Source organism: Anopheles maculipalpis, chromosome 2RL, assembly GCF_943734695.1.
Source record: "Anopheles maculipalpis chromosome 2RL, idAnoMacuDA_375_x, whole genome shotgun sequence".
NCBI classification, from domain to species: domain Eukaryota; kingdom Metazoa; phylum Arthropoda; class Insecta; order Diptera; family Culicidae; genus Anopheles; species Anopheles maculipalpis.
Window position 1 is genome coordinate 70,463,937 of NC_064871.1, and position 14,767 is coordinate 70,478,703.

Sequence of the window (14,767 nt, forward strand, 5' to 3'; positions counted from 1 at the left end):
CATCGTGGAAATTCTTCGCCAAACCCACAAAGTTTCGTCTGACCCAGAGTTATAGCAGTCGAGACATCGTTTGTATAAATGCCCGGTCCACAGAGAGCCCATTGAACCAAGGCCGCTGGGACACTTGCCGAGAGATCGAGAAAAAGAAACGCCCGAGTTCATCCGCCTCCTTCATGCTTTGCCAACGAGACAGGAAAAGTTGCTGTGGGAAACGAAGGAACTCCTGGGCCGAGATCAGGGAGTCTGCCTTCTCATTGCTAAGAATTCCACAATGAGAAGGGACCAAAATTAGCAAGACTCTAAACGCATAATATTTTCTTTGGTTCAACTATGAAGTTTTCACTCTTCGTTAGTAGAGACACATGTTTATTTGAGTAAAACGCTAACTTAAACGATTTATTTTCATGATATAAATACATATAACTGTCAAATTACTGGCTAATTTTCTATTCCGGGCAATTCGAATATGTCAGAAACTGACTGTTTCTGTATCGTGCTACAAAATTTCAAAATTTTTGAAGCAAAAATTATAGTGTTTTGAAGTAAGATTTTTCATATTTCTTTGTTCTGCCACTTTAAAATTAAAACTACGTTGCTTGAATGAATAAATAATTTACAGATCGGGATTTTTCCCATACTATCTATCAACAATGATTCAACACACACCCAAAAAACAAACTCTAATTAGGATAACCGCTTTACAGCAACACTTAACATTAATTAAATGCAGAACGTAAACAACTATTAAACGTATTTTATCATTTTCTGTATGAGTCATTTCGCCGGAGAACGTTCCAAACAATCTCTCCCTCTCTCTCTTTCTCTCTTTTTCACTCCAATACTCGCGAGCCGGAAAGACAACAACGTTCGCAGCTCATCACTAAAGTGTTGTTCAATTAAACTGCTGCTAAAATGCTAATTCCGTCCGTCTGCCGTCTGCACGAGTCAAAAACAAGCAAACCAGAGGTGGGACGCATCCATTAATTTGCGAGTCAGGCCAAGAGTATTTTTCCAAAAACTGTCAGTTCCAACACTCGAGAGTATGCTTCGAACGCAAATGACAGTCGCTCGGCTGCCTGACTCCTCCGCAAGCCTACACAGTCTTATTTTTTATGCTAATTAAAACTTGAGCTCCCGGAACAGACAGTGTTTTTTAGTGTCCTCAAGCCAGCCAGTAGTGTTTCTTGTGCTATTTTCCAGTCCCTTTTTCCTTTTCCTGCCTACCATGTTGAAGCTAGTTTTAGTTCCGGCTTGGAAAACTTGGTTCGCTGCTTCAGCAACTGTAGTTTGCCGAATCTAATCAACAATGTTGCTGTTGATAGTAAGTTTTGGCTGGCGTGAAATAATTTCTTAGAAAATAACACGGGCGTCAACGAGGCCACGAGTTGCGAAACATGTTCACGCTTTTCTTTGGCCCAAGGATGATGCTCTTCGGTACGACACAGAATCTCGTTTGCCTGTCATTTAGCATCAGGTGGAATATGTCGAGCTATCAACTGCTTTTGCGGGGTTTTTTTTTCGCACAGTGATTTAAATCGTTCAAGCAGATCTGTTGTAATCATCGTTCTAACCTTGAATCGTAATGTAAATCGGTGTTAAGAAGATGGTTCTTTCTGATCCACAAAACAAAAACATTACTCCAGCAACATGTTGCTCCTATTTCGGCTAGTGCAACGAGCAGAGAAAGAAAATCCTTCTCTAACCTTGTCATTTCCTGAACGTCATCTGAGAGCGTTATGGCGATGTCAACGCTTAGTAAACCAGCAATATAAATACGAACCAAGAAATCCTAACTTGGTTCTACCTAAGGGTTGAAAAGGATAGGAAGATATTTAGGGGCTTTTAGGGGAAACAAACAGGATCGGTTCCGGAATGGCTCCGGAAGTTCATGTAGCTTAGCAATTTCGTGCATGGTAGTGCCTTGTTTCTTTCTCTGGCTTTCTCTCCCTTTCTTTTTCTTTCTCTCTTTCTCTTTTTCCCTCTCTCTCTCTCCTACTACACAAGCAGAAAAGCTCCGAAATAAATGATTAGTTCCTGTTCGAGATTATTTACACTGCTTCGAATGCAGCGTGCTTTCACAACTGAACGATTCCTAAAGATTGTGCGTGATAATGATTGCCGGGAAGTGACGGCATGACGAACGACTAAGCATTGGAAGTTTGACTAACCTGCCTATGGGAAACCGGTTAAAACAGTGGCAAAGAAATGGGAGAGTGACGGTGGTAGTGAGAGGACAGAAAATTCGGAAAATATTTCGTTGGAATAACGCACCGCAGTCAGCCGCAATAAGCGTTACGTTGTTTCTTGATGGTAATGACGTCAGCAGCTGTATGGACGTGTGGTCATGTAAATGTGAAGGTTGAATCGGTAGCGAAAGGTAGCATGAAAAAAATGCTCGAATCTTTTGGGATTTGTGGTACAAGTTAGGCATCAACTCGAGGAGGAAGTATTTTCGGTATATGAATTATGCACCTGTACAGAGGAGAGTTATTAAAATTGCATTAAAAAACAAGTTTATTTTGCCATTTTTGTGCGTGTCGCAAGGTAATTAGTGCTGAATTTTGCTCACGCAAAACAGCTTTATAAACACATAACGTATCTGTAAGACATAGAAAAACAGGCATGAAGTTATAACGATAACTTCATACTCAAACATCATATGTAATGTTCCATAAAGGAAGATTGTCCTTGCTTAACATATCTTGGAAATAATCATTATACAACCGATATTGTTCTAATACATGTAACTCGAGCAGTAACACAAGGGTGCTTTTCACCCACAGCAAAACACGTGCCTACCGTAACTGGATTAGGTTGTCAATGTGATTGCATATCGCAATCATTTTCACCACCCACACACACACACACACACACACACACACACACACACACACACACACACACACACACACACACACACACACACACACACACACACACTCGACAACTGTGGCCATTCGCGTGCACGCTCAATGACAGCGTTACGCTGGCACTTGTGTCGGTTGTTGATCACACTCACGTTGGTCTTGCCAATAGGAATCGGCGCTCCCAGCCGTTAATGCCGATACCGTGCCATCAATGGTAATGCAGGGATTAAGTGGAAAACTCTTTTCCTTGGGGAGCAACGATCCAAAGTCGGCCGAAAATGATAAAATCGAAAGCACAGGCTTGTCATCCTGGAACAAAGCTGAGGGGGGAAAAGAAAAACTGCTGGTAAAAAAGGTAAATCGATACAGCGTGTCCTGCTCAGATCGTGCTCTTTGATCATAACAAAGACGTTCCGGAAAGAAATCTGAAAAGCTTGCGGGTTATCTTTTTGAAAAGCTTCTTGATTTGTGTTTAAATACGTTAAACAATCCTCTCTCTTTAATCTGTTATTGAATGAAGTACTTGAAATGAGAGTTCTAAATAATTTTAAGTCTATTTGGTAGTAGATGCAGGAGACCAGATCACTCTATTTATTGAGTTTTGATGAAGAGTTATGAGTAATATGTTACACCTAAAATTATGCAATTTTTATTATGTCCACGAATAAATAACGGCCGTTTTCAAATCGATGGGGCCACTGTCAACTGTAGCGCGATTTTGACTTTTACAAACGTCATAAATCAAGTTCGAGAATGACATAATCAAACTGTGTAAACAGATTAGTGATTATTTCGAGCTAGTAAAACTTCCTAGTTCTTGAAAATGTGAAAATGATTTTCAGTCGTATAAGCACCATATGCGGGAGGTGTTGCTGTTTTTGTTTTTGTTTCGAGCAAAGAAAATGGCAGCCGAAGCGCATCGAGAACTTTCGAGTATTTGTGGTCAAGCTGCTCTAAGCGAAACAAGGTGTCGGGATTGATTTCGACGCTTCCGAAACGTTGTTTTCGCCGTGGAGGATGCTCAACGTGAAGGAAGGCCCAAACGAGGAAAATCACTGCCAAACGCAAGAAGAGCTTGCAGCCGTGCTTGATATAGCTCGTCAGGCCATATCATCACGGCTGAACGCGTTAAGCATGATACAGAAGGAGGGCAAATGGATACCACACGAGTTGAAGCCGCTGGACATTGAACGCTGACTCTTCATGTGTGAATTGCTGGTCCAGCGGCACAACAGAAAGGAGTTCCTGCAGAGAATCATGACAGGAGAGAGGTGGATTTGGTTCAGCAATCCTGAGCGCAAAAAATCATGGGGATGCCCCGGTCATACCCCAACATTATCAGCTCGGCCGAACATCCATAGCTCGAAAGTTATGCAGAGTATTTGGTGGGACCAGCTCGGCGTCATTTACTACGAACTCCTGAACGCTACTGGAAACAGACGATGAGTTTAAGCCGAGCACTGCGTGAAAAACGATCAGAATACTCATCACGCCACGACAAAGTTATAAGTCCATTATAAACCCATTTATTAGTCCAATCAACAACTTGATCGCTACAACATATCCGCGTTCTATATATTAGGCGAGTGTGAAAAATTTATCCAAGTCTAGAAGCTTAAGGTACACATCTAGAAGCAGCTGGAACAGTGTTACTTTCACTTTAATCATAGCTCCATAAAATGAGCTGATAAATTACGCTTACATCCACTGATACGCTCGACCACCTTGTGTGGATTCCCATGTGTTACATCAGCAGGCAAACCCCAATCTTGCCACCGAGCGCTTTTTGCATAATACATTGAAAAGTTTGTAAAGAAAATAGATGTAACAGATTGTGGACGAAAATAAGCAGTGAAAATTCGCTGGCGACGATACAGCGGTTTGAAAACTTGCACAGATTACATTACCTCGCACCCGATCGGGTGGTAATGTAATAAATCATTACACAAACAAAGCTGCTTCCTCATGCAGGAGGTCCCTTTCGGGGCCTTCCCTGACTTTCCACCAGGAAGCGCCCTGTTGCCCTGCAGTAAATAAAGGCCACGACGTACGATCTCCCGCGTGGCGTACCAGTGGACAGTGCCCTGTGGGGGTTATGAACCAATTTCAGCACCGTTCGAAAGTAAGTTAACCTAATTTGCCTTTACCGGTTTTTGCCGGTGTGTAGTGCCAGAACACCTCACGCCGGTGTCATCTGCGAGAACACGTACTTGTGGGGTGTACTGCTGGCGTTTGAGAGCGAAATTACCATCAACAAAAAAGGAAGCAAGCAAAAACCTAAGAATACCATTCGGGCACGAGTTCTGGGAGCCACATCCCACCACTTGACCTGGGGACGGGACGATCAAACCAGGTGTGGCAGGATTCGGGCCTCCATTATAATGTCGCTCACGTCGTGCCAGAGGCTGTCGAACTTTTTCCAACTTCTCCATCTGGTGCCGGGACGCGTGGTACGTGCGTGAGTGCGTTCGAATCGTGTAGCTGATGTCGCCCCTTACCGTAAATGGCGAAGTATGGCAGCTTTATCTTTATCAGCTACCGGAGTGAGACAGCCAGGTGACAGATAAGCAATGACAATGAAGTAAAATCTTTATAAGCGTACAACTTTTGGGGGTGTAGAAATTTACAAACGGCGTACAGCGGCGTACTGTAATGTTGGGCTGCGGTGGAGAGGCGGCATTAAACGTAACGTTTGTAAAATAACAACCACGTCACGTATACCACGGTCACACTTATATCGGCATCAGATCGAACCAATTTCGTGTGCAAATCTCTGCCTCCCACTCTTTCGGAAACGGGAGAAACAAATTTTCCGAAGACAAACGTCTAGTGGTTTGATAGAAGGAAACGATTACGGGCGAAGCAATCAAGGGTAAACAAATCAGGATGTGCGGGGCTCAAAACTAGCTCATGTCAGCTGTCGAGCGTGATTGGTGGGTTTTTGATGGTTTTTTAAAATGGTATCGGATGCGTTTTCGGGAAGGATTTTTGCTCGACGAAAAAGATATTTATGTGAGTTATGTGTTTTCGTCTTCCGTTAAGCAATCAAGTGTGTGTTTTAAACTCAACAAAAAACCTTAAAGAAGATCACACTTAGATAATAAATGAAACATTATTCCCTTTAAAGTTTTCTACAAATTCCGGAAATGCTTTTCTTCGATGACAATCGACTTCATTAGTTCTGCACATTAAATGCTTCGTTGTACAAATCTAGTCGGTATTCTTCTCGAAACGCAATAAATCCACACAAAATCGTCATCACCCGCAACGGATGCTAGAAATGAGAAAAAATCACTTCATACTTCACTGCGACAATCAGGCTCTATGTCACCCAACGGTGACTACTAGCCTGGACGAAAGTTCCCGCATTTGGTGACCATTCGAAGCTGGTGCGAACTTGGCAGAAGCAGTTGCAAGATGCTAGTCGGCAGCAAACCATCTCACAGTGTCGTAATTTAATCAACTTTATCCAATGGAAGAAAAAATAATTCTTGATTGAATCAACCATTTCCTGTGACCCCCGCCGGGGGGGTCAGCACAGATGTTGTTGTCGAGTCATCGGCGGTAGATTTTACAGAGGAGAACGGAAAGCCTTTTTTTGCCGTGTTGTGCGCGAGATCAGTGAGACCGAGTGTACCTCATCAATGCTCGAGGGGCAGAACTTGGGATATGCCTTTCAAAGTGTACAGTTGTACAACTACCCTTTTGAACATCCTCAGTGCTTCGGTGCTGGACAATATACGGGAGGGCGATGGGCTTGAATTATGTGAACCAGTCAAGTGGTTCCATATTTCAGGCACAAATCAAGATAGAATGGGTGTGGTACTAGTCCTGATGTCCGGAAGATTTTAGACTGGTTGCACATCAGGATATGCTCCCTCACACCCCAACCCAGACAATAAATAAATCGTTTTACGTCAAAAGTAAGTCGTACACGGTCGCGTGTGTGTTTGAATTACTTTTTGCATTAAGTCTCCCGGCAGACAGCATTCGACAAAGACGAGGGTGTGCTAAGTGTTTTGCAAGAGTGAGAGTTTTTTTTTCTTCTTTACCTACCTTTTTGGATCAGTGTTTTCCGTTAACCCACTTCAAGACATTTCGAAAAGGGTGAGTGTGGGTTGAAAAATTGAAAATAAAACATGCTGCCCACTAGATCACTAGCTTGCCGTTCCTGGAACGGGGCCATCCAATAGGCCACTCCAATCTCTTCAGTTCAAAAACACACACACGCACACGTTCGGCTGGGCAATTTTGAAGACGAGCAACAACTAAGGATGGATAAATGCTGGAATTTGCAATCCAGTGTCGACAAGGGCGAACCAAAGGTTTAACCACGGCATAAGGATGATGCTTTGTTTCGGGGAAACCTTCGACAAAAACCGAAACCAGCGAGGCGTACGCCCCCCCCCCCCTTCCCCTCCATTGGTGGTTGGGATTGGGGTGGTGTTGTTTTCGATGGCATTTGAAAATGGAATCCCATCCGAGCGGCAAAGATCAAGCGGCGGGAAAGGTCGGGGAATGGCACTACAAGATATGATGCCGGTTCGGCTTTAGTAAGCCCGGGTATCCGTGGGTAACGGATACGCCAACTAAGGCCGCTCACGAGCCCGAATTCTGCAAAACCCATCGGGGTCCACTTTTGTGCGAAGGGAGCAGCATTGCTTTTTGGCCGTACGTTTTAGGGGAAACCTCGAAGACCCAGTTTTGCGGTCGAGTGATTTAAACTCTCTCCGAACCGTATCGGGCAGCCCTCAGCTCTGTGCTGTGCACCCCTATCAAACGGAAGAGGTGAGGTTAGGGATGGTTATGGATGGTATGTTTGTACCCGTGTGTGTGTGTGTGCGGGTTATGGATGAAGAAGGATTCAACGTTCCATCATTCTGTTGAATCGGTTGCAAATAGGATTTTACGTTATGTTTTTAGTTTCATTTCTTTTAGGTTTTATTAAATCCACTTGGCTTCGGGACTGCAATGATGGGAATAAAGATGAGGAAATTCAGTCTCTTTCTCTCTCTGTCTGTCTGGCTTTTATTTTCTCAATGTTGGATTGAACCCTGGAACAAGCGAAAACAAATTTACGAGCCCGACCCGATTTACGAAAAGCAGATGAAAATGGTTTCGTGGATGAATTGAGGTACGCCGATTAACGTGGTGTTTATTTGGCAACAATAGCGGTTAATGCAAGAGTTATCCTCGGAGGTAGTTTATGTTATTGCAAAGGATCTCCTCCGCTTTCATCAAATGGTGAATGCGGGATTCGGTTTGAAGCATTAAAAAGCGGGAATGTTTTATCGACTTTTGTCGATGTATAGATCCAGGTTTGTGAATTTAAAACAATATAAATTAAGTAATATTGATAGCGTAAAAGCTTACACATTTAAACACATTATACTTAAACACGATTTTTAGAACAAAAATATTCAATCAGTTTGTCTTTGTTCATCATTTAGATTGGTTCAAAATGCCATCTCTAAAATTGCCCATGAAAGCATTGCTGAAAACTTACCAGCGCCATAATGCTTCGAACAATGCAGTTCACAATCATTGTCCAGTTTTCTATACCTGTGCGTTGGCAGGAACTAGGTCAACCGAGCAATTTAATGGAGTCTATGTTACAATCTTGTATCCACCGGAATACACAGCGATTCGATCTTGGCTGTGCTGTAAGCTCAGCACTAGTGATGGGTAAATTCCGGAATAACGCCGGAGTAACTTCGGAGCAATCCAGAATATGCTCCGGAGCAATGCGGAGTGCTCTGCGGAATCAATTGGTGGTAGCTTCGGATTCAAAATCGTTAGCGAAATCACTGTCGTTGCCCAAACAACAACAAAAAAATGTTCTGTAGCACCATTTTTTTAATTTATTGGTAATAAAGTATTATTGCCGGGGCGGCTCAGTGGTGTAGGCGACAGCGGCCCCAGTCTTCAAATTTTTAACGTAAAAATATAATTTTTTCAACAAACGAAAGGTTTTGTATTGTTCTTTTATTACAAAATTCAAGGAAAAAATATTTGTTTATGTACGGATAAATTGAAGCAACTTTCTTTTGATACCTCTCATAAGCCGCCGAACAACGAGCTTCAAAGGGCCTTTGTGAGCTTTATTAAAAAGCAAAACACACTTTTCCAAGCGATGATCTTCATGAACTGTCGTGTTCATAGATTGATTTGTTATAAAAACCAGTGTTTTGTGCCCATTGCTGCAGATGGCTTGCAATACCATGAGTATGAGGGCGAATTTGTCAGCAAAAACGAACTTATATTTGTTCGGATCATCGCCACGTGCCCCCGCATCATTCAATTTTTGGTCAGAATCCTGCCTCAAATTTTTATATACGTTTCGTCATCCATAAGAACACAACCCACCTACCTCGTTAGAACCTGGTCATACAATTTTTGGAGTCATCCGAACGATAACGGGCTTCGGCTCGTGAACTTCGCCTCCTCCAAGCGCATGACCATTCGCAGCACCTTCTTCCAGCACGCACCTCGCTTCAGTTACACCTGGAGATCACCACAGCAGACATATTCCCAGATCGACCAAGTTCTCATCCATGGAAGGCACTTCTCGGATATATGATGAGTGCAGGCGAGCACTAGCTGCGAAGAACGCAGCACGTACTCGCATGCTCCAGCGCAAGTCTCGGCAGAACGTGGAACACTACAGACGACTGAGGAGGCAACAAATCCGGCGCTTCCAGGACAAGAAGCGGAATTTCGAAGAGTCGGACGAGCAACTGATGCAACAGTTATCCTAGTCGGGGGAAACTCGCAAGTTCTACAGGATGTTGAATGCGGCACGGGGCGGGGTTTTACTCGCATGATCCCATGATACGTTTCGTCATCCATAGGAACGCAACCCGTGTACATCGTTAGAATCCGGTTTTACAATTTTTTTAGCACGTATTTTGGCGATGTAATTATTCTTCAGAGTTCTGTTTGGTGGCTTTGAGGCACGAAAAGACCTCTGCAGTCTGCACTCAATCCGATTGTTCTGACGGTACTTATGCTGCACCGCATTTTTTGCAATATCCCCATCCGAAAGTCCAAGGTTAGCCTGTGGCGCTCTCAACATCTTCCAGTTCAGCCACGCTTTGACGTTTTCGAAACTAAAAGTAAAAGAGGCGTTTTTAAGGAATTTTCCTATTTTTCTCCGGGATCAAGTTGAATTTTCTAAGTGGGTGTTGCCCAATTAATTGTCGACGTTGCAGCTCCATCGTTAATAATAACTGAAACAAGAACGATCATGCCAAAACCACTCCATAAGAGGGAAGAGTGCTCCAATACCTAATCACAGGTGTCGAAAAATTCCATATATCACTGGGGTCTCTACTCTACATAACATAGAGTGACCAAATTCCAAACGAACAGTACTTTAAACCCATTTAGTTTATTCTGTTTTTGCTTCATGATCAACGTCCCAGCCAAAGTTTGATAGAAGTTTCTTTTAGTTTTCTACTGTATTTACTGCACTCCAGATTACTATGGAGAAAATTCCTTATTAATCCGGAATAAACTCCGGAGTTGATTCCTGATTTTTTCAGGAGTACCTCCGATTTCAACACGTCGGAGTTTCATTTATTCACTCCAAAGTTCCCAACACTACTCAGCACTTCACGAGCAGAACAGTTAAAGCTTGAGGTGTACTTTACAACAAAGCCTGTTTAATTTTCGATAGTGCAATTTGAATGGAAACCTTACAGCTCTCGTATGTTTCTTTCACTCCCTTTCATTGCAGCGATGAAAACACAGCCGTCAACCATTCTGGAGGTCACGTGCTGCCCGCCAGTGTTGCCGATCCGGACGGTTGGCGAAGGCCGCGCAGTGAGTCTTCGGCGGATGCGGAAAGCGTCTACATGACCAATGCCGTCCTTCCGGACGGTGCCTACGGACATGGCATGTTGTCCCGACGTTCAAGCGTAAGTAATTTGGCAGCTCATCCCCAAGCAAACCGATCGATCGGAAGAATCCACTATCGACCGTCTCATCGTCGGCAACGGACCCTCAACATGGACTTCCCCTACCCCCGTAACATCTTGTCTGTTCGAAAATCGATGTCTTTTCTGTTTGCTAAAACTTGCAGATCACTATGAACGGAGTCCCGAAAAAGCCGACCACCTTCTTCGGAGGCATCAAGGAGTGGTGCATTGCGTGGTGGCATTCCGGGCGCGAGGACTCCGACGACTACGGGTATGACGTCGAGGAACCGTCGGACTTAGGGTATGCAACACCTGTATCCATAGAAACTCCCCTACCAAGCTCAGTCACCAGGTAGAGGAAGCTCGGTCTCCGAACCTTTCTTTTTTCTATAATACAATCAATTTCTTAAGCCAAAAAAAAAAAAACCTGCCAAGCCGAATGTTTTATGTTTCCATGTTCCATCCTAGAGCTGTGTGCTGTGCAAAGCTGATAAGCTAGTTTCGTTTCTGTTTTTATTTTGTCCACTAGCCTACCCTCTCTATCACTCTATCACACCTCACACTGCTCTGTCATGAGTTCGCCATACAACGAACATTCTCATTGTTTATCCCCTTCCGTGCTTTGTGATTTTGCTTGCAGATATAAAGAAAGTTATTTTTCTGATTCTGATTCCGTTCCTGCTTAATTTTAGACCGTTCCATCTTTTCTCCCAATGTCCTGCAATAAGTAGCGTTCATAAGGTTTCTTAAGCATTTTTCAAACCGCGTTGAGCTATGGACCATGGAAGGCTGCAACCCATAGCTCGACCCGGCTTTTTCGCATGGCAACGCTTTGTTGCTCCGGTTCGATGTGTTTGGTTTATTTTCCGGTGTGTTTGTTTTGCCGTACGGGCGGGTGAAGGATTCGTTGAAGGAAGGATGGCATGGTTTAAGTAATCAGGTTAGCTGTAGCTGGCAAACGAAAAGCGAGAGAAAATGGCTTTCAACCGCAGGCCCTGGGGAAGAACGGATCTTGTGGGTGCGCCAAGTTTTTAGGCTGGGTTTGAATAAAATCTACAGCACGCCGTTTGTTCTTAGATTTGGATGTTGATTTTTAAATATTTTAAAGTGCCTGGTTTCTGGCAGAATCGATTGGAGTCTGGAAATTTTTATGAAGGTCAGTTTTCTTCCCGTTTTTAACGGGTTTCCCATGTATTTGTGATCGCGCCACAATTTTTAAATTATTTTCGGTTGGTATTAAATTCGTTTTAATATTTTTCGAAGCTTTTTTTGCTTTTTGCCAAAAAATTCCAAACCTTATAGAAATGATTGAACATTTTTCATTTGTTGAAAATAATTAAATTAAACGCCTTTCTTCTACTAGTTTAAAGAAATAAAAAAATACACTATTGAAGACAGAACATTCCTGTATGTCATATAAAATCAAATTAACATTTCAGATAAATTTACTTTAGTTTTAGCATAGGAAATTGTTCAGTAATTTTTCTAAACAGAAATAAGGTTTTTAATAAAATATTACAATATCAAAAATATTGTAGAACAAAGCCACAAATATTTAGGAAAGCGTCTCAAAAGCTCCTTATACCCTGTAAATTAGTAAAACGAATGAAATATTCTACAAGTATTGCTAGCTATACGTTCGAATTAGAGTGAGAGTAAGTGAGAAACTTCTAGTAAAGTAAAATAATTTAATAATTAATTAATAATAATAACTAGTAAAATAATTAAAAAGGTAAAACATTGTGCAATGGTTTATTTCGAAGAAAAATACACTAGGCCAGTAGTGATACGAGTTGCATACTTCACGGCGTATTTGTGATGCAAAAGCTTTCATTTTCCTGCTAAGGGGGGAACACTCGCTCACACTCGCATACCAAAAGCACAATAAAAAGGCGTGGCGTTTTGCTGTTTGCATTACTAAAAATAAATTATTCATCGATCCTTGATTAAACCAAACCACCACCGTTCACGGAAACGAATCCTTCCAGTTCGATGGGCCGACCGACGCACCGTATTCATGGCTCACTCGTGCACCATGCGCGCTACAACAGCACTGAAACCCAATCATCCCATGCGCCATTACCATCATAACGAGCATCGTGTGTCGTCAATCAAACGTCATCAAATGCTATCCCAGTGGCCATTCCATCGGGAACTGGCCATTTCTTTCGCTGATGGTGTTATGGTTTAGTACTTGTATCGCGTTATCCTGCGTTTTTAGTGTGCGTGCCATTGATGTGTTTTGTAGTGTCCGATCTTTTTTTTCCTTTTTTTTTGTCACGGTACGCATAGAGATAGAGAGAGAGAGAGGAGGAGGAGGAGGAGGAGGAGGAGAGGCATGTATGGAGTCAGAATGTTCTGGTGCATTTTTCACACACATACACACACTCACCCATCTAGCGCCACCATGTGCACCAACAATCATCGAGAAAAAGCTGCCGGACACATTGTGGAACGATGTGTTTCATTCGCCTTTATGCATTCATCACACTGCGCTAGTTTGTTCGTGTTTGCGTTAGCATTCAAAGTTTTGCAAGCATTTACCTGTGTTTGTGTGAGGCTAAGCGGGGTAAGATGTTTCCGGGCGGGTGGGTTGAGCGAACGCTTAGCGACGATAAAGCTCACCTGTTCCTGTTGTATCTTATCCCGCAAATTCCCAGCCAACTCACTGTTGTGTATTTTTGTTCTGCGTCCGTCGGTCAGATTGCACCCTCTCTTCTAAAGCAATTTGTTGTCCTGTCGTTGCAGATGCACCTCACTGAATGTGATTCGCGATCCATACGTGGCCGGTAGTGGCGGTCGCAGTAACGTTGTCAGCATGATTCCGGACATTTCACCGACCCCGATAAGGCCTGCGCTGCCACCGTTGGCCCACCTTCAAGATATGCACGGTGCGCGGGACTCACGCTCCCTCCCGAACAGCAATCGCTTGGGATCGCGCTCGGTCAGCCAAGATTCGGTGTACACCATCCTCATACGGCTACCGCCCGAGGGTGGATCGGGCGACGAACGGGCCCCCTCGATCAAGATGATACAGGACGACGTGCCGATGTCGATGACGGTACCACCGAGACGTCCGCTGCCGTCGCGCGATTCCGACTACATCATACCGGTGGCGACCCGGCGCCAATCGACCGCAACCACCGACTTCCGGTTACCGCTGTCGGCGAAAATCATCTCGAAACCGCTGTCGAAGCAGCAGCAGCAACTGCACCAAGCTAACCTCGCGCAAACGGCCCGCCAGGTGAAGAAGAAGAAAAAATCGCAAGAAAAGCGACAGGAAACGAAGGCGGCCAAAACGCTGTCCGCTATCCTGCTGAGCTTCATCATTACCTGGACGCCGTACAACATTCTGGTGCTGCTGAAACCGCTGACCGCGTGCGCCAAATGCATTCCCCAGGAGCTGTGGGACTTTTTCTACGCCCTCTGCTACATCAACTCGACCATCAATCCGGTCTGTTACGCGCTGTGCAATGCTTCGTTCCGGCGGACCTATGTGCGCATACTGACGTGCAAGTGGCACACGCGCAACCGGGAAGCGATGACACGCGGTGTGTACAATTAAGGGCGCACACTTGAGATTGACCAAAAACATTCGCGGCATTTCCTGGGTTCGAGCAGATGTTGGGGTTTTGTTGAAGGGATCTAGTTAGTTGGTTAAGTGTCCTGGGATAACTGGGAATTGGTTAGTTGCATTAACTGATGAATTCGAAGAGGAGGTAAAATTAATAGGAGGAAGGTCTTTTTTAAATGGAATATTCGTCTCGTGATTGTTTGCTACGCAAAAACGATATAATATGTATAACAGCTTCACTTTTCTCACCGTATAACAGCAGAAAATTCTCCCCTGCAAACTGTCAACAAATTTTTGACATACCAAATTTTAAGTTCAAATCACCGTTGCTCCACTGTTAAGCAATTAAACTTTCTGCCTTCAATGCTTTGTTTGTTTTTGCTTTCCTCTCTGCCCCTGATCACACA

General features: G+C 43.7%; 1 protein-coding gene across 2 annotated transcripts in view; it reads left to right on the forward strand.

Annotated features, from left to right (window-relative positions):
* The window catches only part of LOC126555981 (muscarinic acetylcholine receptor DM1), a 31,216-nt gene extending 16,865 nt beyond the window's left edge, over positions 1-14,351 (forward strand). Inside the window, exons 2-4 of one of the 2 annotated variants that reach the window (XM_050211135.1) lie at positions 10,606-10,786; positions 10,951-11,138; positions 13,535-14,351. In XM_050211135.1, the coding sequence (XP_050067092.1) occupies positions 10,606-10,786; positions 10,951-11,138; positions 13,535-14,351 (1,186 nt within the window). The remainder of the gene's footprint in view (positions 1-10,605; positions 10,787-10,950; positions 11,139-13,534) is intronic. The other variant, XM_050211136.1, reaches the window with a different exon arrangement.
* The last annotated feature ends 416 nt before the right edge of the window (positions 14,352-14,767 follow it).